Source organism: Cyanistes caeruleus, chromosome 7 (assembly GCF_971803275.1).
Source record: "Cyanistes caeruleus chromosome 7, bCyaCae1.hap1.1, whole genome shotgun sequence".
In the NCBI taxonomy this organism is placed as follows: domain Eukaryota; kingdom Metazoa; phylum Chordata; class Aves; order Passeriformes; family Paridae; genus Cyanistes; species Cyanistes caeruleus.
This window is the reverse complement of record NC_141707.1, coordinates 23575214-23598469: the sequence shown is the minus strand read 5'-3', so window position 1 is coordinate 23598469 and position 23256 is coordinate 23575214. Positions and strand designations below refer to the sequence as shown.

At 36.8% G+C, this 23256-nt stretch overlaps 1 protein-coding gene across 27 annotated transcripts in view; it reads right to left on the bottom strand.

Moving 5' to 3' along the window:
* COBLL1 (cordon-bleu WH2 repeat protein like 1) overlaps window positions 1-23256 on the bottom strand; it is a 79139-nt gene that overhangs the window by 20625 nt on the left and 35258 nt on the right. For 9 of the 27 annotated variants that reach the window (XM_086896826.1, XM_086896817.1, XM_086896819.1 and 6 more), the window contains 6 exons: window positions 15103-15282; window positions 10298-10499; window positions 9173-9401; window positions 7489-7527; window positions 6524-6618; window positions 6127-6366 (listed from right to left, as the gene is read on the bottom strand). In XM_086896826.1, coding sequence (XP_086752952.1) covers window positions 6127-6366; window positions 6524-6618; window positions 7489-7527; window positions 9173-9401; window positions 10298-10499; window positions 15103-15194 — 897 coding nt within the window. In that variant the 5' untranslated portion in view covers window positions 15195-15282. Of the gene's footprint in view, window positions 1-6126; window positions 6367-6523; window positions 6619-7488; window positions 7528-9172; window positions 9402-10297; window positions 10500-15102; window positions 15283-16484; window positions 16560-23256 lie in introns of those variants that run through there. The other 18 variants (XM_086896821.1, XM_086896823.1, XM_086896815.1 and 15 more) reach the window with 4 other exon arrangements.

The following is a 23256-nucleotide window of genomic DNA, read 5'->3' as shown; positions in this document are numbered from 1 at the left end:
TTATTTCCCCCAATGAGGCTTTTTTTTTGGCAGAAGTATTTCCTCCTCGCAGTTGGGCAGTTGTGCTAGTCTCTCTGGCAGCTGTGCTCAGGCTGCAGCCTCTCTGCTCTGCACAAAGCCACATTTCCCTGTTCCCAGGTCTGCACCTCTTGTGCTTCACACAGGCTCCCTCAGTGACTCGGCTGGCACCGAGCTCTGCGCACGCTCGCTCGGCTGAGCAGATGTCACCAGAGTTCCCTTCTGCACACAACAAGTGTGTGTGTAGGGGGGGAAAAATGTTCTCAGCACAAGAGCACAAATGCTACTAGAAGATTTTTATAAGCCTTTCTACTGCCCTTTGCATCCAAAGAAACAAACAATTTGCAAAGAGAGATTTCAAGAAAGTACTAAATGTTCCAGTTAAGGTTCAAGTGTTGAACAGATTTTCTCAGGAATTATTCAACATATGAATATTAAGAGCTTTCAAATCCTAACAAAGGCTGTAATGTGAAAATAGTACTTTAAACAGATGGAAAAAAATTAAAATAATGTTATTAAGACATATCTGACAAAGCTTTGGAATATACATCTGGGTGTTCATGTGTCATACCAACTGCCTATGATAACCAGTGCTTTATCAGTTACATTTAAATTAAAATTCTTGTTAGGATCACTAAAGTAATTAGCTGTGTTTATGCAGAAACACCAGTGAACTCTGTCACAACTTCTATAACATATGCAGGAGTTCTGCTTTTAACACCATACAGTCTCCTCATCCTGCAAAACGCAAGGGTGGATAGGAAAACTTTTTTAGTTTCAAATTTGGCACCAAATCCCACCCAAAGAAAACACTAGTAGATGCCAGTGCTTCCCAAGTCCCAGCCTCTGTAAGCAGTGGCAGACATAGTGCCTTGCCCTTATCATTTCAAAAAAGCAAATAAAAGTAATTAAGGCACAGTAATTTTGAAGCTGCAATGGAAGCAAAAAGCCAAAAAGCATTTGGGAAGGAACTGTAAAAGAAGAATAGTGGTAGTGGAGTACTTCAGTGCGCTGGAAAGCCTACTTCACACCAAGGGTCACTGGACAGAGATTTTCATATTACCACCCTATTCTGCTCCATACCTATCTATGTTTAACAGAGATATATAGGTGACTGTATCTTGTAGGGATAGCAAAGCACATTGCTTCTCATATTGCTAATATTTCTTTCTTCCCTTTGTGTATGCAGGCAAACGTATAAAACGTCCAAGGAGTAACAGCTAAAAATATGTATTTGCTCCTACAGTGATTCATACATTCAATTTCCATTACATGGCTTAAGTTTCCCAAAATACTTAAAACTTATCCTAAGTACTACAAAGGAAGTATTACACCTCTGATCTATTGGAAGGAAAAGACATATAGAATATGTTTGGAGAAACTCATCTGGTGATATTCTGTCCCAACAACCAATATGATTATTTTCTCCTAGGATTTATCTTGCTGGTAGAGAAGCAAATACAATAAAGAAGTAGTAAAATAAAGTTATGTATTTGACCTACTGAAAAGTGGGTGCATGCAACATTCACCACCAATTCTGAAACATCTCAGAATAATATCTGATTATCTTCATGGAAACTTGAGGCAGCCCTGAGCACTCTCTTCTTCCTGGTAACTCTGACTCTACCCAAAATATCCCTACTTCCATAGTGCTCAATGCATCATTGCCCGACTTCTTTAAAGAGCTGACCACCAAGTTGCCGGCAAGCAAGCCTCTGGTGTAATTTCTTCAGCATGGAACACACCCCTCACAGAAATCCTAACTAACCTTTTCTGTGACAATGGCTAAAAAAATCTTTCCAGAAGTACTTTATGGTTTAGCTGCTTCCCATCCTTCTCCATCTTCTTCTTCTTCCCTTTCTTTTTTAAGAGGTAGCCTGGAAATTTATCTTTCTTTAAGAGCTACGGTTGTGTAAGTAACAGCAATTTGTATTTCTACAGTTGAGAAGTTCTATCCATTATTTTAAACTGTAAATGTTTTAACTAAAAATCTCCACTTAATTTTTCCTACCCAAGCATAGTTTATGCATGCTTCTAACAATAACTGTAAACAGGGTAGAGAGAATTAATGGGGTAAAATGCAGATGTATCAGTCTAGCTTTTATAAATAAAGCAGTAGGAAGAAAATCAGCCATGGCATTTTGAGCATATTCAGATGCTTTTCTTTTAAAGAAGGGTTATTACTAGAAAATTGCAACCACTTTTATGAAAACTGTGAAGACACACACACTAAATTATACAACAACATTTTGCAAAAACCCTTGAGAGTCCTGTCTACTTGGAAGTGTATTTAAACTTGCTAGTTCTAAACATGCTTCTGACAAGAGTCATCTTGCTCAGAACTAGAACTGGCAAATAAGGGATTTCAATATTAGAGACTAACATGCTCATTTCCCACCTGACTGAACATAAAAATTTGCTGGACAAACATTAACCATTTAAGCTTACTAGGCATCTTTCAAGTCTCATGTAGAAAAATAAGCAAATCATGCTATGTAATAACTTGTAAAAGGTACCCTGACATCCACTGTACTATTTTCTCCCCTAAAAATAGGACCATGTCCCTAAAAATGAATTCTGTAACCACCTTGAAACGGAGGCAGAAAAAATTCCAGTCTTCATATCAGAGTGTAACTACTCACAAAAAGAGAAAGCAGTTTCTTTAATGGAAAAGTAGCTGTAGGTGGTAAACATTAGAGCCCTTTTTCACACTGTGAGAAACTGGACTGCAATATGTTGAGAATTTGAGGAAAGACAACAGTAAGAACTCTGTTCCCTTAAAGCTGGTTCATTTAACTGTTGTCTGATGTTACTACTTTGACACATTTCTCTCAAAACTAGGCAGACAGTTCATCCAGGCAAAACTGACATTTCACTTTGTCTTCCTTGTGGATGTTACAAAAGAGATTTGTCCATAATAGGGCCTATACAGAAGGTCATCCTGGTCCATAGAAGAAATAAAGTATGCATCCAGTTTGACAAGGAAGCTGAAGGGCAGGCTACAGATCTTAGGCGTTGTTAAAAGCAGTATGATTTGCAATGAAATGCTTCTTGTAAGGCAAAAGGAGGTAGAAAGTAACCCATAAGAAAAAAAAAAAGTTTATCTTCAGTTCTGTAAATTAACTTCATTGGACACTGAAGTTGCAGTGAAATTCCCAGACATACTAAATGTCCCAGAGAACACACCAATCAGCCTGCTGAGCAACCTGAGAGAGACTAAGTCCTACCAGCAGGACACACATTTTCACCAGCAGAGAATATGATAGACCAAATTCTTATATAGTTTACAATGAAATACTTGTGATCTAGTGTGACCATTGTACTGGCCTCACTTACTGAGAGCTGACCTGGATTAAGTGAGACCTTTTGAGATCATTTGATCTGACCTTCTGTTGAAAACAAGTTCTTCCACTTTATTACTGATTATTGCTAGAGCCTATCAAAGAACATCTCAAACATTTCCAGCAAAGAAGCCTCTGCCATTTCTTATGGGTGAAACTCACAGTGGTGAGTTTTGTTCTTCAGTCTGAATGGAATTTCGTCTGGAGAAGCCAATGTCTACTGGTTCTCATCCTGCCACCTGCAATCTTATAAAGAATATATCCCAGATTTCCCTCTAACACTATCCAGATATCAGAAGAACGTGATTAGATACTGAGCCTTCTTTCCATTAAAACATTTACTTTCTCAGCATTTTCTTAACCTTTAAACAAAGGTTATATCCTGTTTTCAATCTCTGTCTTGAACTGCAGGAAACAAATCTGGACACACTAGTGCAGTGATTACTGAGCACACTGCATTCAAGGTGATGACATTACCAGATCCCAGCCTGTACTGGTGCTGGGGATTACTTCGATCCAGAAAGAGAATTTTATATGCATCTCCTTTAAATCTCATTCAGCCTGCCACTGCCTCTCTGAGTGGTGGCTTAAGTACCCACCTCTCCATCCATTTCAGAGCCAATTTCAAGTTTGTTGAAGGTGGATTCAGTTCCATGATGTAGATTGTTTATAAATGTATTTACAGTGTTGGCCATACTACCAACTTCTTGGTACTCCACATTACAACCCGTCTGACTTGGAGTCATTACCCCCACTGTTTGAACTGCAGCTGCTTTTAGCCCTATCTTGTGTTTCATCTCTCCGGTTTCTCACTTTTTCAATAAAAATTTTGAGGTATACTCTGACAAACACCTTGCTAAAATAAAAGGTAGATGACCCTCATCCTTTATTCTTGGATTTCTGCTTGTCACTAATTTACAAATTTCTTGACATCTTCTGCCATTTGGAGCACTAGGCTTGTTTTTGCTTCCCCAAGAGAACCTCTGCATGTCCAAGAAGTACCTATGTATTTCTTTCTGGGAATTTTCTTTCTGTATTTTCTTTCTGTCCCCTACTTGAGTTCTCTCAGTAGCACATTTAAATAAGATTGTTTAAAAACATTTCAGTGCTTGTTTTTCTGTCTATTCCTATTCCCACTTAGGAGAATGGACTACTCTTGTACTGCAGGAAGGCTGTCTCTGAAAATATCTCAGTACTCTTCCAAGCAGCAACTATTCTCCAAGGAAGTCTCCCACAGGATCTTTATGAGGAGTTCCCTGGTCAAGTTGAGCAATATGTACATGCCAAATTAATTCATTAGGTGATAGGAAGGTAGATACCAAAAGACAAAATATTGTACTTGAATTAATAAAATTCAAAGGAAAGAGTAAATATTTGTCCCCATTTAAGTCCCAAGAACTACATTTTTTGATAAATCAAAATGCAATCAAATCCCAATGAGAGAAAAGGCACCTTAAAAAAGTATGCCAAAGGCCTCTAAGTTTTAAATGAAGAAAATATACACAAAAATATAACTTGATCTGGATGTCCTCTCTTTGTAAGCTATTCATCTTCAGTCAGATCACTTTAGATCAGTAAGAAATGTCAGTACAAAATAATAAATCTAAGCAATTGTTTGAGTGACAGCCAAGCAGTCATACATTACTTTTACACAAAATAGGATATTAATCATTTAAAGCATGTTTACATTAATAAGCTATTTTTTAATACATTGAATTAAATTAAAAGAGAAACATGGTGAAGAAAAAAAAAGTCATTATTTTCTTACTCTCCCCAAAGGTTTCTTTTACAAAAATTCAGAAAGAAACCTTTGTCTTCTTCAAATGATAAAGCTTTTCATCAGGACACAATACACAAAGGCAGAACTTCTGTTAAACAGTGCTCTCTTGTGGTTCTGTGCATCAGTGAAAGACTAAATCATTGTATAAAGATAAAGGTAGTCACAGTCTGAAATTTCTTGCCAAGTCTAACTCAAAATTAATCCCTCAGACCTGGATTTCATTTGCTTCTGCATTTAATTTTTCTAGCATGTCAATAACCTCATATTTAAAGAACACCTATAGATACTATATTTAAAGCAAAGTATGAAATAAATTTAAATATATATAAAACAAAAATTTTGACTTTGATCTTTGATTGGAATTCACAATTGACAATATGTGCAATACCAGGAGAGCAGTTAATGCATCAATTCTCAGAAATTCTATTGGCAGAATTTCTGTATCTCATGGGACATAAAGGTCACTCAAATATATAGCCCAGACCTCGCAGCTTCAATAAAATATAGCCCAATTTTAAAAATAAAAATCTTACGTTGACTTGCTGGGACAATGTTTAGACTGCTCCCCATGTCCATTTTTTTCTACAATATAGTGTAAAGAACAATCTACTCATTATCCTGTGTAACTAAAACATTTAAAATTAACAGGAATAATTAACCCAAATTACTATTTATAATAAAGTGATACCACCTTCTCATATTTAAATATATAAAGTATTCATCCAAAAGAACAAAAGGGTGCCTACAAGACCAATTTATACGAGAAGTTGGTTTTACCTTTTCAAAATGCAGCAACTACTTTGGTTATAAAGTTTAAAAGGAAGACATCATTCAATTTCTATAGTTATTATCTAGCTAATTTTTTTTAAAGGAATTATTCCACTTTTATTTTCCATTTATTTCAAGCCTCACCATATATTAACAACAAAGCTATCAAGGTTATGGTGCCTGTACTTTTTAAGAGGAGTGAAGCAAATGTATTCTGACCTGTTCATTCCTATCAAAGCTGTTGGATTTCACAATATCAGATGTAGGTCTGGCCTGGGCTCGTGCGAGTTCCTGGGGAGCACTCTGAGAGTTCGGCATGGGCGGCAAAGGAGCTCTCCGTTTCTTTGGCATCTCAGCTGGCAGAGTGTTTGAGTCGTACTGCTTGCTGACAGTGTTAGATCTCGTGATAAATGTTGGCCTTGGCTTGCTCATCAGTGGAGTTGCTGGGGCACTGGCAGCCTTGAGGTGTGGGAAATAAAAAGAAACCCAAGTTGCACATATTTTGCGGGAAATAATCAACAGTATTAACTGATCAATCTCAATATGTTTCTACATATTTGTAGAAACTTTAGGTTTATTTTTGTATAAGTTTTCCTTATACAAAGTTACACCTTACTTGTTCTCTTTTCTTCTTGTTCCGTTGAAAAAAGCTGAAAAATCCTTTGTTTTCTTTCTCCTTCAGAACATCTATGTTTTCAGATTGGTAGGAGCCTGAAACAGAGAACAATAGTTCTAGATGTTATTTCATACAGAGATTATTTGTCTGCATTCTTACTATTTCATCATGTGATAAACCTCCTGCAAAGATACACAAAACGTATCAGAAATCACCTATATTAACATTTTTTCTAGGTGCTGCAAAATGAACAGTTTGCCTATCACCCATGTTCTTCCTCTCCTTCTCAGAACTCAGGGCAGATGAGTTTCAGCTGTCTTAATACCAGCACTTAATCCAGCCCACCCCACTTGTCATATGCTATGGTTCATACCACAAAGGTAGTAAAAGGGGAAAAGAGCATCAGACTTCTCAACTCTCCATTCCTACTGGCTTACATTTATGGCAAAGTGTGAAGTGGGACAAGCCAGGCCCCAGCCTGCACACGGTGTAACTGTGGAGAAAGATCACCCAAACACTCAATCAAGTGCACACATAACTGCATGGCAGTCATAGTAAAGATAGTCAAATCTAGTCTCATTATCTTACAGTATTTATCCTCCTTAAATTGCTTTATTCATGCAAAGGATTTGTAAATCTCATGACTGACTTTTTTTTAAATTTACTAGAATGAACTTTCTTAAAGAAATCCCATTGAATGTACATGTAATGAGCAACAGAAATCAGCAAGTCTTGTAAAAGTATCAATATGACCCTATGCTGAATAAATTAATCTAGGATAAAACCAAACAAAAATACTTTTTATATATAGCTCTGTATATCAAATTTTGTACTATCATTTGCAATATGCATTTAAGATAGGACAAAGATATTACTCATGTCGCAGTTAAGCAGATGCTATAATAGCAGCAGGTGCTAATGGCCTGTAAGTGCTAAGTTTCACTGCCTATTTCAGTAAATCATACCTTGAAAAGATGGTAAATTTAAATCAACTGGTGATGCAGCTACAGAAAGACAAAAAGAAAGACAGAAAATGTGAATCTGAATCAAGGATGTAGTGACAACATATAAACACAAGAAGCCAAGCTGGATCTTCAACATCAGGGAAAATTAACTGAGTTCTTTGCAGAAGCAAAAGAATGGACATCTTTACCACCTATTATTTAAATTATTCAAGAACTTCAGCCTGGAGATACGCAACACAGACTGCATATGTGTGTACATAAGTAGGGAGGCTTCACTCATATTTCTGAAGCAATGAGAAAAATCAGTATGTAGAATAGTTTGCTCTGGTTTGGATGGTTAGGCAGTCCAAACTTGGAAAACAAAAAGAAATGTATAATTAAAATATAATATTAATAAAATAAAATTTGAATTTGAATTCTATTAAGTAAAAGATACACCTCACTATTTACTTTCATAAAGATAATGGAAAATTCACAGCTTTGAACCTTCCCGTAAAATTGAAATGCTGAACTACTTCATATTAAGAGAACTGAAAAATATCTGAATTTCCTAGTAGGGCACTGCTGTGTAGAAAGTATATATGCCCTGGTATGCCCTCCTAAGGATTTTTGGGTGCTGCTTCAAGTGAAACATACATCATATCATGCAAAAAGCAACTTTTCCAATGTGTAGATGAAAGCAGTAAATAACCAGACCAAAAAACAAATAATGCACTTGGGAGCACACGTAGTCAACACATTTAGACAAGTTAAAATATGTTGGTTTCCAGTGTGGAAAAGTATTTAATTTTTGTTTAAAAAATACTATAGAAAAGTGAAATATTGTCCAAATCTGTCATTCTGACCTTTAGCAAGTAAACTGAGAAAACTCTTGAAACTGTAACCGCCAAACAGTCCATATTTAAGTAGAAAGAGGGGCAAGACAAACAAAGCCCCAACAAGCCCCACAAGTTTTACATAGAAATTAAATCAAGCAAATAAAACAGTGGTCAGTACCAGGAGAAAGTCAATCAATATTATTGCTTTCTACACTGAGTAAAATTTCCTGCGAGAAATGTCTGAAATGGAACAAGCCACACTGTACAGATTTTTTAATTACAGTATAGTAAACCTGTCACCTCTCCAGATGAAGTTAGAATCTGGCCTAGAAATATCTGTACAAATATTAGAAAGTTAGTACATTGTGTCCCTGTTGGACTGGAATTAAAAAGATAATTACTATACCTTCACAATCTATAAAATTACCAAGCAGTACTCAGAAATATACATAAAGACAGTTAAAATACTCTAATGCTCTGAAAATTTTTAATTGTTTTGAAGAAACTAATTTTCTCTAACATTTCTGTTCTTTTCTGGTCATTATGATATCATGTAGGAGCCAAGGGAAATAGGGTGTTGTTTAAATTTTTGAGGAAGGTGTGAGGGTAGAAAGCAAAGAAGGCTTTATGTTTAAATGAGGATCTGTACTCAGCTAACTCTGCTGGTAGTGAACACTTGGTTAGAAAGTAAAACTCTTATACAGCACTTCTGTAAACAAAAGTCCAGGTACAAATGAGTCAGTTTCAGTTTTGCGAAGACCAATGAGATACAAATTTCTAGAAAATATTTTCATAAGTAATAAACCAAACAACATGCATACAATTATTATCTTTTATTTAACAGCAATTTACAAAAGTTATCTTACCTTGACTGACGTCCATGGCATATAGTTCTCGTAGTCCGAGCTCATTAAGAGATTTTGTCATATCAAGGGGTTCTTGCGACTGGTAACTCTTCAGTAGCAGCGTGTGTGAAGGATCAAACTCACATTTGCTACAGATAATTGGTACGAGTTCTTGAAGGGGTGAATGTGGACTAACTCTTACTACTGTTTTCTGTGTCTTCTTGTAGTTTATCACTACCCTTACTGTTTGCTAAAGAGAAGAAAACGCCAATAAATACCAGCACCAATTATGAAAGAAACGGCATCTTTACAGCAGCCTCACAGTAATCACCAGAATTCCACTTATGGCCAACTTGACCAGTGCTGCAGGTTCAGAAATATTGCATAAGAAACTAAGAACTATTTTGCTACTCCCTCCCACTCGAGAAAAGGGCCCGTGAAGCAGACTGCTTTCTCCTTCAGCAGTGCCATTTGCCTGTGCAGCAGGGTGTGTGCCTGGAGGGCTCCCCTGGGCAGCTGTGGAGCTCAGGTGATGAGCCACGAGCCACTGCCTGTGAACACGTGTGTAGGAGGGAAGCAGAAGGGCAGAAGAGCTCTCCTGGCCCTCTGTAAGTGCTTTAGGTAAATTAAAAGTCAGTATTCTTCTACATAGCAGAACGACAAAGGTGGAAGGAAAGATTTAGGTAACGTCCAGAAAATGGTTTAGTACTTCTTAAAGCTCCTCCCTCTTCAGGGTATATAAAAAAAGCTGAGAGAGAACAGCATGTATTGAAGGGAGATGAACATACAATCAGAAGGGTACATATATCACAGCATGACAGATGGTACAAGATGTTGATTCTCAGTTTGTTCAAGGCTGTACTCAGCCACACTTCATCTGCAGAATTTTTCAAAACGCCGATAAAGCATGGGATTTTAAATAATATTGTGATATTTCCTTCTTTCAGCAGCAAAGATATTTGCTGCAACAAATTGAGATGCATTTTACCTAAGAGATGCTTATCAAAAACAGACTAAAGCATTTCAGAGAGCTTCTATGGTGAGAAGATGAAAGACAACAGGAAACACTGAAACGAGAGGATGAGCTCGATTTGTTGAATACAGCAGTAATTCTAATTTCTCAATATGCTTAATTTTAGTTCTCACCTCTGGTATAACTGGAGCAGGTTTCTTCTTATCCATTTGTTTTGCCTTTACAATCACCTTTTCCACTTCAAGCATTCCCACTGGTGTGTTGGGTTTGAATTTAATCTGGCTATTTTCTGCTGATACCAACTCTATGGTATAACTTGATGGATTTAAATGATACTGTGCACAGAGAAAGATCAGCAAGTCCATCATGGGCTTCCTGTAAAAGACAAATGGAACTGTCACAACAGATGACAATTAAGCAGGCTATAACAAGACATGCTGCTAAACATTTAATTTAAGTCGTCCTTTCCCTTCTAGGACTAAATAACTACTGCTAGACACCAACTTTAAATATCTTTGAGCTTTAAAAAACATAATTAAAAAAAAAAGCCAACCCTCAAAAAAAGCCACTAAAAAGAGAATGAAAACTGTTTGCACAAGATTATGCCAAATACTTGAACAGAGTGGGAACTCCTTGTTGTGTGAAGCTTTTCCTGAGGTCAACAGGCAAATGTGGATTAGTTACCTCTTTTGGCATTTAGCAGGAACTTTAACGGTGGTGATAAATACTCTGATACTCATTAAGAACAGTTCTTTTACAAAGTTTGGCATTTTTATTTCCATTTTGAGTTACAAGGGACTTTATTATCAGGAGGCCTGTACATGAGCCACTGGGAAGATGCAGGAGAAATAAAGTTTGAGAAAGTCACATTTTAAGCAGGTCTTGCATTAGGGATTCCAGAATTATCTAGGTGCTTAATACTAACAGTGAGAAATAAGCTAAATGACAATATAGTAGCAAATGCCATTTCTTGAGAAGTTCTGTGTGATAAGATGTCCTTCCCACAATGAAGAATGACCAACAGAATTTGTCAGAAGTAGACAATACCTGTATGTCCTTGTTCCCTCAGTGTTTGATGAAGAACATGCAGAACAGAGTATTAAGATAGGCTGAGTATTTCCAGTTTCTACTGAAACACATTTAATGAAGTCATACTATAAATAGAAATGCTATAGATGTTTAAATAGACCAAAAGTAAGGAGAATGTCCTAACTTTGCATGTTATGGAACTGAATCAGGTTATAGCACTATCAGATCATTCTTCAATAATTATTCTTGAGTTGGGTAAGGGCAATTTCATTGTGACACCCTCTGAATCTTTCAGTTAGAGCTATGAACAAGGAAATCCATCACCTGCTCTGTCTCACAACGATATTATGAAAATAAAAGTCTGTGAAGCAATCAAATGGTATGTTGAAAAAAATGCTGAAGTGTCTCTGAGAAAATTAATAGAGGGTTTGGCTGGTATGGCTTTATCGGAAATCTTAAATTCTAGATGTAATCTCATAACAGAGTCAAGCATTCTGGTAGCACAGCCAAATGTGGAATTTAAGATTTCTGACAAAGCCATACCATCCAAACCCTGTATTAATACATACCATTTGATTGCTTCCAGTGTGTGAAAAAGCAGTTACCACATGGTCTGAAGAGGTATAGGAGAATATAAAACACTCATGCTTTCATCTAGATGATATGTAACAACCTGAATACCATGAGAAATGCAGAATAATAACTGCTCCTCCCTCTTCACATTGCTAAACCAGAAAGTTTATTTCAATGCATCATCTCCTGTATATATATATAGCACAGCCTGGTTCATTTACAAGACATAGGATGGAATACTTCATTTCTTGTACTTCTAATCCCTAATAAAATAAGTACATCCATCCCACCGTAAGAAGAAAAGGGCTGCAAATGCAAATCTCATCATTCCCCCATCTCACCGGGGGCAGAGCAGGGCAGGGCCAGGGAGGAGGAAGCCAGAGGAGACTGCAAACCCCACTTCTGTAGTGACACCTCTGGTTACCAGTTTATCCAATAAGTTACTCATTACCTTTTTTCTGGTGAATTTTTATACACTGACTGTCTTTAAAAGCTGCCCTTCAGTTACTGGAGGGGAGTAAGAACATCAAAGATGACCAGAGCAAGAACTGACATGCAAGGGTCCCAGAAAGCCATCCTATAGAAATTCACCACAGTGACAGGGGCACACCCTCATGTTAATCAGCCACACTGAGTGACTGACAAGTGAGAATGGTAAGTGAGAAACAGCTGCTCACAAACAACAGGCACATGCAAATTAGTACACCAGAACAGTGATTCAGTGCAAATCTGCTTTTCAACGGTGCTTCCAGAAACAAACTGCTTGACAGGAGGATGATGGACTTTTAAGACCCCACTGAAGGCAAGATACCTTCTTCAACAACTGCTTTAGAAAGATTTTCCTTCAGTGATGAAAAATAAATCCAAACAAGCTTTTCTTGTAACCACAAGAAAAAGTCCAAAACTTGCAAAACTCCTTTTTCCTAAAGCCTTTGAGAATTATAGGTAGAAGCATACATATATCACAGTACATTTAACAGCTTCCCTAATTAATATTTAGCAAAGCACCAAGAAGAGGCCGTCAGCTACCTCAGAGTACATCATCTGCTTGTCCTCCTTTATCTAACTTCAGTAAAATATTTATCTGCAACTTAACTTCATCAAATTACTCTAGGTTTTCTGGAAATTTCTGAGTGTAAATGTACTTTGACATATTCTGACTTCTGCATAATGCGGATTTTTATATCACTAACACCTTGCTTTGTGCTACGTAGCTCTTGCTACCCACTATGCCAAAGCAGGGAGCAAACCAAACCAACTTAATCTGAAAAAGAAAAGTTTCTTCTAGTGGACTATGGAATTTGAGCACACAGCTGTTAAAACTCACCATTTATCTTTTTCTACTATGAGATTTAAAAGGTGTTCTCTCCTTGGGACCTTCAGAGCTGTCATGGTCATGTGTCAGGTCCTGCACATCTCCCCTCAGTCTGAGATGAACAGTACTAATACTTGTTCTTATTTGCAAGACAGTCACTTATGAAATCAATCACATACAGCATCTTGATTGAAAAATCCTGTAGATTAACTGTGGGATAATAGAACTGGTTGGGAAACAAGTGCAATTCCTGAAAAGCCTGTAAGGCCTGTCTTGAAAACTGATTTCTTATAACTGAGTAATTATACACAATGTAATCTGACCAAGTGAAAATAGATGCAACATTCCTCTCTTGCACTTTGTTCTGGGCAAAGCATGAGAGAGGGCTCATGGTACTCATCAGTGTGGAAAAAGGGAGCAAAAAGAACAAGAAGCTCTTGACAGCGTACACATGGAGCCTTCATGCCTAAGAAGGTGTAAAAACAGAGGAAGGCATCATATTTACAAACTGCAATATTCCTTGCTTTAAATGTGCTGAAAAAACCCAGCATAAAGCATCAAGTACTTACATTATTTCAGAAAATTTCTTCTGAGAAACAAAATCTCACATTTATGTTATCCTGAAAATCAGAGTAGGGGGAGGTGTAAAAAGACCCACTGCAGCTCTGGTGAACAACCTGATATTTGATGTCTAAGCAACAACCTCATGAACTCCAGCAAATGACAGTGTGCAAACAGACTCAAGCCAGATTTCATCTCTCACTGAGAAGGAGGTATAAGCACACATTTATAGTACCTGGTTTGAATGAATAAATAAGTCAGCCTGCCTGGTTTCAGTAGGAGAGACATGGGCTATACAATAACACAAGGACAATATATAGATAGGTTGTCTCATTTCAGCTTAGGATAGCAACTAACCGGCATCCAAATTACTGTGATCAATACACAGCCTTGCACAGGACCCTTCATAGCAGACTTACATTTTAGGTCCCAGGATTTATGATTTCAGCTCACCAGTAAATGTTCCAGTCTTTCTGAAGAAAAGGTGACTTGAGAGTTACATGTGCAATCTATCCTACCAATTAACAGCCTGAAATATGCATTTCAAATTAAAACCAGCTTAAGCAAAACATTATTGTTTAAAGAAATTCAAAGCTGTAGCTATAATTTCTTTTTTGAAGAATTACAGATTTTGGCTGAAGCAATGACATGTTTTTTGATGGCTGCTGGTACTCTACAGGTAGCAGTGCTGAGCAATGCTGAACACAACTTTGTAGCCAAATAGATTGAACTAAGTCTTTAAAAAGCAAAATTTATGTGGGAAAATTCACTAAATCATACAAATCAACATCATATTAGAGATTTTGAGTGACTAGAAAAAACAAATGATGTGGCTACACATACTGACAGGTATCATACAGAATTTCTGAATCTTAAAAAAAAAACAGTCTTTCTGAAATGGTAGGTCAATGTATAAAGATTATGTTTCCATATCTACCCAAAAATCATAGATAAATCACAGAATCATTTAGGTTGAAGAAGACCTTTAAGATCATCAAGTCATTAACCAAACACTGCAAAGTCCACCACTAAACCATGTCCTTAAGTACCACATCTACACATTTTTAAATACCTCCAGGGATGGCAACTAATTCACTTCCCTAGGCTGCCTGTTCCAATGCTTCCTTTCCATGAAGAAATTTTTCCTAATATCCAATCTAAAGTTCCCCTTAGGCCATTTCCTCTTGTCCTATCACTTGTTACTTCTGAGAACAGAAACCCCACCTGGCTACAACCTCCTTTCAGGTAGCTGCAGAGAGCCACAAGGTCCCTCCTGAGCCTTTTCTCCAGGCTACACAGCCCCAGCTCCCTCGGTAACCCCAACCCTCCTAAGACCTGTGATCCTGACACCTCATTTTGCTCCTCTTCTTTGCACACACTTCATGTTCAAGCTTACACAAATCATGCATTTTACCAAACAATTATAACTTGGATGAAGGTTGAGGCAAACTTGAGCAAAAAAAGGAAAATTAAACAAAAATGTCATTCTGTGTAACATACCTTCCGTTAACTGTAGTGTACTTGATCACATCTCCTGGCAGGACCACTGATAATTCAATATCTTTATCGATTACATTCTCTTTCTGTTCCATGATGAGGTTGGTTGGCTCTGTGTTATCAAACGGAGAAACAGCAATGGATTTTGTTTCAGGTGGAGGAGGTGGTGCTTTAGATTTTCTTCTGAAATAAACAGGTAAAAATTAAAAATCAAATATGCATTTACACATACGATTCCAAACTGGCAAACTAACAAGTCTCAAAAGAGAAACGAATGACACTTTATTCTTTCCTAAAGTAATATATGCAACAAAGGGATAAGAGAATATCTTAAATAGACTGTCACTGGTGACAGAAGACAAAATAGGCTAAGGTATCTATCACAAAAAAAAAAAGCAAAAAGCACCCAATAAACATCAAGTCAAAGATTTCTTTAATGTGCCATAAAGACTAAATTAGTTGATTGTTTTTTTCTCCCTTGGGTTATGCAAAGACCCTATTTGTGCATTCTCCAAAGAGATTTACTGGATTAGTATAAACAGAAATATTGTACTATTGTATGCAGTATGAAGCCAAATGTACTTACCAGTGTGCTTAATACAGGATAGATACTGGACCAAATAATGACACTTTTCCTCCTCAAATTTTTCCTTTGGTTATTAAAATTATTCAAAGAAATCCCACCAGTTCTACAGTATTTAACTTCTATACAATAATAAACTAAAAGTATAACAAATTTTTACTGTGTTGTAATATTTCACTCACAATATGCTTTCATATATTCTCCTCAGCCTATGCTGATCCCCGGTTTTAATTTTTTTCTATACCCTTTCCCATGTCAGTGACCAGTTTACTCTTGAATACAAGGACTGATCACTAAATAAGCTGCACTTACTTCACTTATAAAAATTAGAAAACAGCATAAATCCCTCTATATATCTTAATATATATATGTTACAGTAAATTCTGAATGCAGGACTCTCATGTCCTACAACATCTAGTCCAATATGCCCCTTTATTTCAATAACTCCCCACATTAACCAATATATTCAGAAGGAAAATATACGATTATTAAGAATTTTGCCATTAGAAACAAAACCAAAACACAGTCAAGATGCATTACCTCATAAAAGCTTTTGAATTTCTTATAAACATTCTTGAATGGAGCGACATTACCAGAAAGTTAAAATACCTTTCAATATAATACACAAAGGTTCCAAAAATATGCTCATTATTTAGATGGAGCTACACCAAAGTTTGTTTACTTTAAACCTAAGGAAAGAAATTAACCCCTATAACTGTCGTACAGAATTAAACCAAAAAAACCTAGCATATGACCAGAAACACACACCTCTCTTGAGAAAACAAAGTTTAAAGGCACTCACAATGAAGAACAAACAAGGTCCACAGCAGCACTGCAAAAAACAACTGTAACAAGGCTTCACATGACTGATCTGTTGCTGAAAGTGCTTAGAGTTTTGAACTTCAGAACTCTGTGCTGAATAATTAACTATTCACAGCCCCTCCAAGCTAATCAGGAGTACTCACAGGCCTCCAAAAACACTGAATGAGGATCCACATTCAAAATTTTCACCTTCTCTCTCAATGTTTTAAATTAGTTTGGTGTGTTCTATACGATGTGCAACATGGGCTGAAAATTTGACTTTGGTCTCTACAGCAGCTTGCCTGGGTTGTTTGAGGACAACATGAACATTGCAAAATGTGTAAATCAAACTTCGTTGTATTCCTCCCCAGCTTCTTTGGGGGTTTTCTTGCAAGGTTTTTAGTTTTCATATAACCAAATATAAATTATTAGCTAGTACAGAGCATCAGTAGAACTACTAGAAATAAATAAAATCCCCAAACCATAAAAACTTACCCTGTAACATTAATACCAAAAACCCCAAAGTGAACTAGTACTGCTTGTCCTCCCTTCTTTGCTCTTTCATACATCTTTAACTTCAAATGACTGTTAAAAACTATTTATCACAGAATTTAATCTTTGAAGTGTCACAGAAAAATTTCTTTTCAAATGCTAGTGGAGTCTATTTTCCACTAGGTAAACAAATGCAATTTTATCACTGGAACTCTACCACCACCAGAGTGCTTAACAACACACAAAAATAAATGTGGTTTATTCATACAATGTCTAACTTAGCTAAAACTGACAAAATACTCTTATGAAAACACATGTGCAACAGTTGAAGTTCCACATATTTATGAAGAACACACACACACGGTCAGGCGTCTAACAAGGTCACTGAAGTCTTGTGTCCCCCACTGCAGCACCACCTACCCCACCCATCTCTAGAAAATGTCAATGTGTTTATGGTTAGTTATGCTTACCTGTCCCACCCCACACAAAGGAGGAAAAATCCCAAGTGAACTTTCTCAGAAGTCATGCCAAGTTTTTGGCAACCTCTTATTAAACAACTGGGATCCCAATGCTTTCACTTTCTGTTTCCAGATGCCATGTTGTTTATTCTTCTTCAGTTCTCACGAATTCTCTCATCTCTCCTTTTCAGCCCAAAGCATTTGCATTTGGTCTCATGTTTTTTTCCTTATTTCAGCTTGTGTTCCTACCTTATTGGGGAGCAGCTGCCTGACAGGCAGGCTGGGCTGCAGTCCCTGACCCAGAACTGGTACTGGGTAGCAGAAACAATTCAGGTGACCATGGTTACATAGACAGGTGATGGTGGAAATACACTTGCAGAGGTAGTTTTTACAAACCCTCCTCTCATTACTCTGCAATTCAAGAAGCCAATGTAAGTGATTTGCTTAGCAAGGTGTCCTCCACAAATCATTTTATCCCAACACCAAAAGTATCTCCAAGTCTATACCATCAATTCAAATACTTCTCCATCATAAAGAACCATCAAAAGTCTGTTTCTCTCTTGCCTCTTAACCTATACCAGGTACTCAGCAAACCAGGAGAGCTGCTGATTTGTAATGATTTTGCTAAAAAGACAGAGAAAGATGTTCATTTAATTTCTTCTCCTAAAAAAAACCCTGTTACTTTTAGTAAGGCAAAATACAATCATAACAAAGAGAATAATTCCCCATCACATAAAAACAACACTTCAGAGGCCAGAAGAAAGGTGCTCAGTAAGTGGTCTTACTCATAGCACCTTTCATGTTCAGACAGCTTCTAGATGTACTAGAACCTAAGCCAACCTGTTCTCATTTTCAAAATAAACGGGAGAAGAAGCTAGAACAACCAAAACCATGGCCTTCATTTTCATGGCTACTGTAGAATTACAGGAAAGTTGCAGGAAGAATCAAAGTGCAGCTTATTTAGCTATGAATTAGTTAATATAGAGGGAATTGAAAGAGAAATTCTAATCAAATGAGGTCACAACTCAATAACAATATGAACTCCTTTGGAAATTGTGTTCCAGTATCCTACAGGATGTGGGTCCTCACCCATTCCTTGTCCCTATGGGTCCCAGTCCCAACAACTGGCTAACCCTCCTAGCCCTGGACAAGGCTGTGAGAGGGACATCCACAACGCCTCGCAGGGACCCACAAACCACCTGGTGGTGTTGCAGCCTGGGCAGAGTTTCTATTTCACTTGTTTGCCACAGCACCTGGAGCCCACTGCTTTATGCCAAGGCATTCAGCTGGTTCTTATCTAGTGGAGATTATATTGTTTCCCAGAAAAATGATTCATATCTCTTGGAAATCTAAATTTCCAAAGTCCCACCTACAATTCCTGCCAGTCTTTGTGACAATGTAATTCCTGTATTAAAGAATTCTTTCAGCTAAAAGCAAATAGAAGACTACAATTTTTAAGAAAAACAGTGCATCTTGAAATCAAATCCAAGACTATGAGGTCAACATTTTATGTGCTTCAGATCCCACCTCAACAGAATAAAATGTCATTGTTGGATTTCAATAACTTTCTTCCTTGCAAAGAAAAAAGTGTCAATGATCTCAATGCATAGAAGCCTTTTTAAAACAAAGGTCTGACACAGCAAATAAATAACGCATCTATTTATTTGATATTCAAAAAAATGCTGTTAGGAAGTTAGAAGCAGAATATTTTTAACTATCAGTAACTTGAGAAAGGCACTATAAAATAATGAGAAATACTTGAACTTACAGTGACCTGGGTATTCCAGTTTTCACCAGCATTTCCTTTCAATAAGAAACTCTTTCCCAAAAAAAGGAAAAAAAAAAAGAGGAAATCTATCTGCTAGATTAGTGTACAATCAAAGGCTACAGCATCAAGGAATATTACTATTTACAGCACTTAACTTCCTATTTGGAACACAATTACATGAGATTATACAAAGACAGCTTGATAGCACTCTCACTGAAATTATTTTGAACCTAACCTCTAACATCAGAACATTTTCTCAAACTTCCTATAGCATTCACCCAGGACAAGAAAGGCCATAAGGCTCTCACTTGCAATTCAGTCATCTCTCAGGTAGTGGAATAGTTCATTAAACAAAGTGCATTAAAAATCTAAGCACAACAGATACACTTCAGTTGGTTAATCTGACTTAAGGCACTATGAAGAACACTTGCTTATTCAAAAAGCAACTAGTTGGTTTTTTTAAATCAAACTTTACAAAATTGCATTTTCCAAAATTACAAGCAGCACTATGTTTTATTTTCACTCAGAGTCAGAAAAGGATTTAACTCTACTAAGATCATATCATGACAGGAAAAAGTCCACTATAATGAAGCTTCTTCAAGAGATTTTCTTGTCTTCAACCTCTCATCCAAAGCAATTATTATAATGCTCTCCTATTACAATAATGCTGTTTCACTGCCATGTCATAGAAGCAGACAGCCAAACACTCACACATAATCTTCTCTAACAAGGAACAGTTGAACAAGAATTCAGGCCTGTATTAAAAACATTGATTTGGTTTTTGTAACAATGATATATCAATTCTGGCCAACAGGTATACAAAATATTTAGGCTCCTAGTTACACCTATAAGCATCCCCAGCCCAATACTCATCTTTAACGCTCACAGAACAAATTTGTCTTCTAGACTGAGTTTATTCTGTTCCCTTTTTGTGGATAATGGTTTCACAGCATCACCACTGCAAGTTTTCAAGATCAAACACTACTTGCTAGGAAAAAGCTTGGAGACAACTGCAGCATTACTATCTGATCTGCTCCTCATAGTCCAGCACATGACTGCAGCTGTCAAGGCAGGTCACTCAAAAAATCACTCCTATATATTACAGGCCTAAGTATAGACAAAAAAATACTTTAAAAATAAATTCTATCCATCTTCACTAAATTATTACCAGGCACACAGTTTTCTACACAAAATTTGGAGTGCCACTAAGTGCTTCAAAAAAGGTTACTTTTAAGTTAGACATATGGTAGTATTCTAAAATTTTTCCTTATTGTTAAGCAGCCCAAATATTTGCTGTGCCAGCCCCAGAGCATCAATGTAACATGACTATCAGCCTTGATACTGGGCTTTCATCTCAACATCAATATCACTGTTTGATATACAATCTCTCTCTTTATTTCTACTATAAAAGCATCAGTTAGATGTTAAGATCAAGGTATGGATCAATGAGAGTCAAACAATGTCCATTCTTAGGTTATCCCTTCAAGCCAGGCTTATGATACATGTAGGACGATATAAAGGAAAAATACTTGCTGTATCTGTTCCAGAGAGAAATATGATCTTTCAGATTCTAAACTCATCCATTTAGTTATCTGGGGAAAAATGGGAGGTCATATTGTACAGATATTGAGTCTAGCAGGTGGCTCAATAGGTACCAAAAAAAAAAAACCAACTTCAGAAACACACTTTAATTTAAATTTCCAGGGAGAGGAGTAGTCTGTTAATCTTTTGTGATAACAGGTGATTTTACAGGGCACTTCTATGTACAATTCCCAAGACTGAGAGGATACAAATATTATAAATGACACTGGTATTTTAAAAATAACAGAGAAAAATAACATGGCATAAAATAAGGCACTGGGTATAGGTCTCTGCCAACACAGTAACTCATAGTGCAGCTGATATATCAACTGACATGGCAGTAATAATGCTATGGGTGATAGTATTGCTAATTAGGTGATCTTTGAAGATGATCTCTATGGATTTAGTCAGTGAGGTTCCAACAAACAACAAATCATCTGCAGATGTTCTCTTACTTATGCATTTATTCTGCTATAGAGAAAGCAAAAAAGAGGTAAAATTGATTTTCACTCTCAATAAATGAAGTGGATCAAGAAAAGGAGGCATCCATGGAATCAGGACATGTTTTCAAAGATCTTGTGAGAGAAAAAGTTTTTCTAGTCAATGGGATGTGTGGATTTACCCCCTAGCTAGCCTCACTGCTCAGAAGATTTTTTTTTTAAGTCTTATCCGAGAGAGAAATAAATCACAGAACTGGGACAGTAACCATGACAGTAAGGTGAAAGCTCAATGGAATCTCTGGATGTCTGGTTCACACTAAAAGCAAGAAAGCAGAAAATGAATCCTTCAGTTCCCTCCAGACCATTTGGAACAGACACTTGCCCCCTCTGATTATCTGTCCCCATGGCAGTGACAGCCTTGGAAACAGAAGCGACTGTATTTGAGCCATAATTCATTAAATGTTTTCTATCGTTACAAGGAAAAAGAAGCATCTCTGAGACAACATAAGCACAAATTGGTATTATGGGCATGTTTTTAATTTTGCCCCTCTTAGCATTAAAGGGGAACTAACTCTGGTATAAACATATAATTTAATTAATTGAAGTACAAATTTAAAACTTTTCTAGAAAAAAAAAATAATTCATTGCCCTTCAAAGCCAAATCATAACTAATAGTACAATGATCTATTCAAGCTCACTTACAACATATGAAAGATCCAACTCCTGAGAACAGAAAGCTGCTGACTTAGTGCTGTCTTGTACCATCCAACAAAACACAGTTAGCTCCCCTCTAGGCTTAAGAATCTCTTTGCTCTTTGGAAGAGAGCCAAAAGCTCAGAATCCTAGCAGGCAAGAGAGGATAAAAAAAAGGAAAAATACTTTCTCCTCTGAATTAGCATAAAGTTGTTTATTATTATTATTATTGAGGGATTATAGAAATGTGTTCTGATACAAAAGTTTTGTTACAACAAATTCTGTTGTGCCAAGAGAAGTGCTTCTTTTTCTTCTGGAAAAAAACAAAACAAAAAAAACAACAAAACAAAAAAACAAAAAACAAAACCCTAACAAATAAAATTATGTGGAAAATTAGTTCCAATGACATTACTTCTAAAGAGGTTGAGAACTTAGACTTCTGAAGTAAATAGGGCTAACACAAAATACAAATACAATCTTGGCACGTCTATGTGTGACATACCGCTGCAGAAAGCGGATACTTATCTGGTTTTGCAACTTTTTCTCAAAGTAAAAAATGCAAAAAAGTAACCTAGATTTGCTACTGAAAGAAAGAAGAAAAATTCTGAATGGCATTCAAAACCTTGAAACCTTAGTTAGCCTTTATTATATTTACAGTTACAAAAACAGCCTGACAGAAAACAAGGAGAGCAGGGAAGAGAAAGCAGTAAATCTGTAACAGTAATTGAGTAATAAATAACTGGCTGAATAAACAGGAAAAGAACACAAAGAGCAGCTTGATCTGAAAGGGGGAGCTTAACCTTTGATACACTAATAAATCTAACAAATACTTAAAACTCAAGCAAACATAAAAATAAACTAAAATAAACCCTCAAATCTTTATCAAGAACTGCTAAAAAGGCTGCTCATACAGCTGAGGTTTTTTTCCAATGACTAGTAAGTAAGTTCAATTAAGGGCTCTCAAATAGAACAAAACCTGAATCTGTCCTTCTGGTTGTTACCCCCAGTCATGAAAGCACAGATAATGCCACTGTCTTTTCAAAGCCTGCAGATGAAGCACCTAGCTCTGCTCCTCGCTTTTCCAGCTGCTATTCTGAACATCAATAGAAGTAAAAATTGTCAATTATCTGAGCTTTGCTGCCGCTGCTTTTTTCTCCTGTTCAAAATCATGTTTTAGAAGTAACACTGGAGGCAGTGACTGGACAGATAGAGGCTGGGAAAGGTAAGGAAAAGAAAAGCAGAGGTGCTCAGTATCATAGCAGCCAGGAAAGAGGCTAATACAGACCCTTCCCTTTTCCCTCAGACATACATGCCTCAAATACCGGTACGTGGGTGTAGATG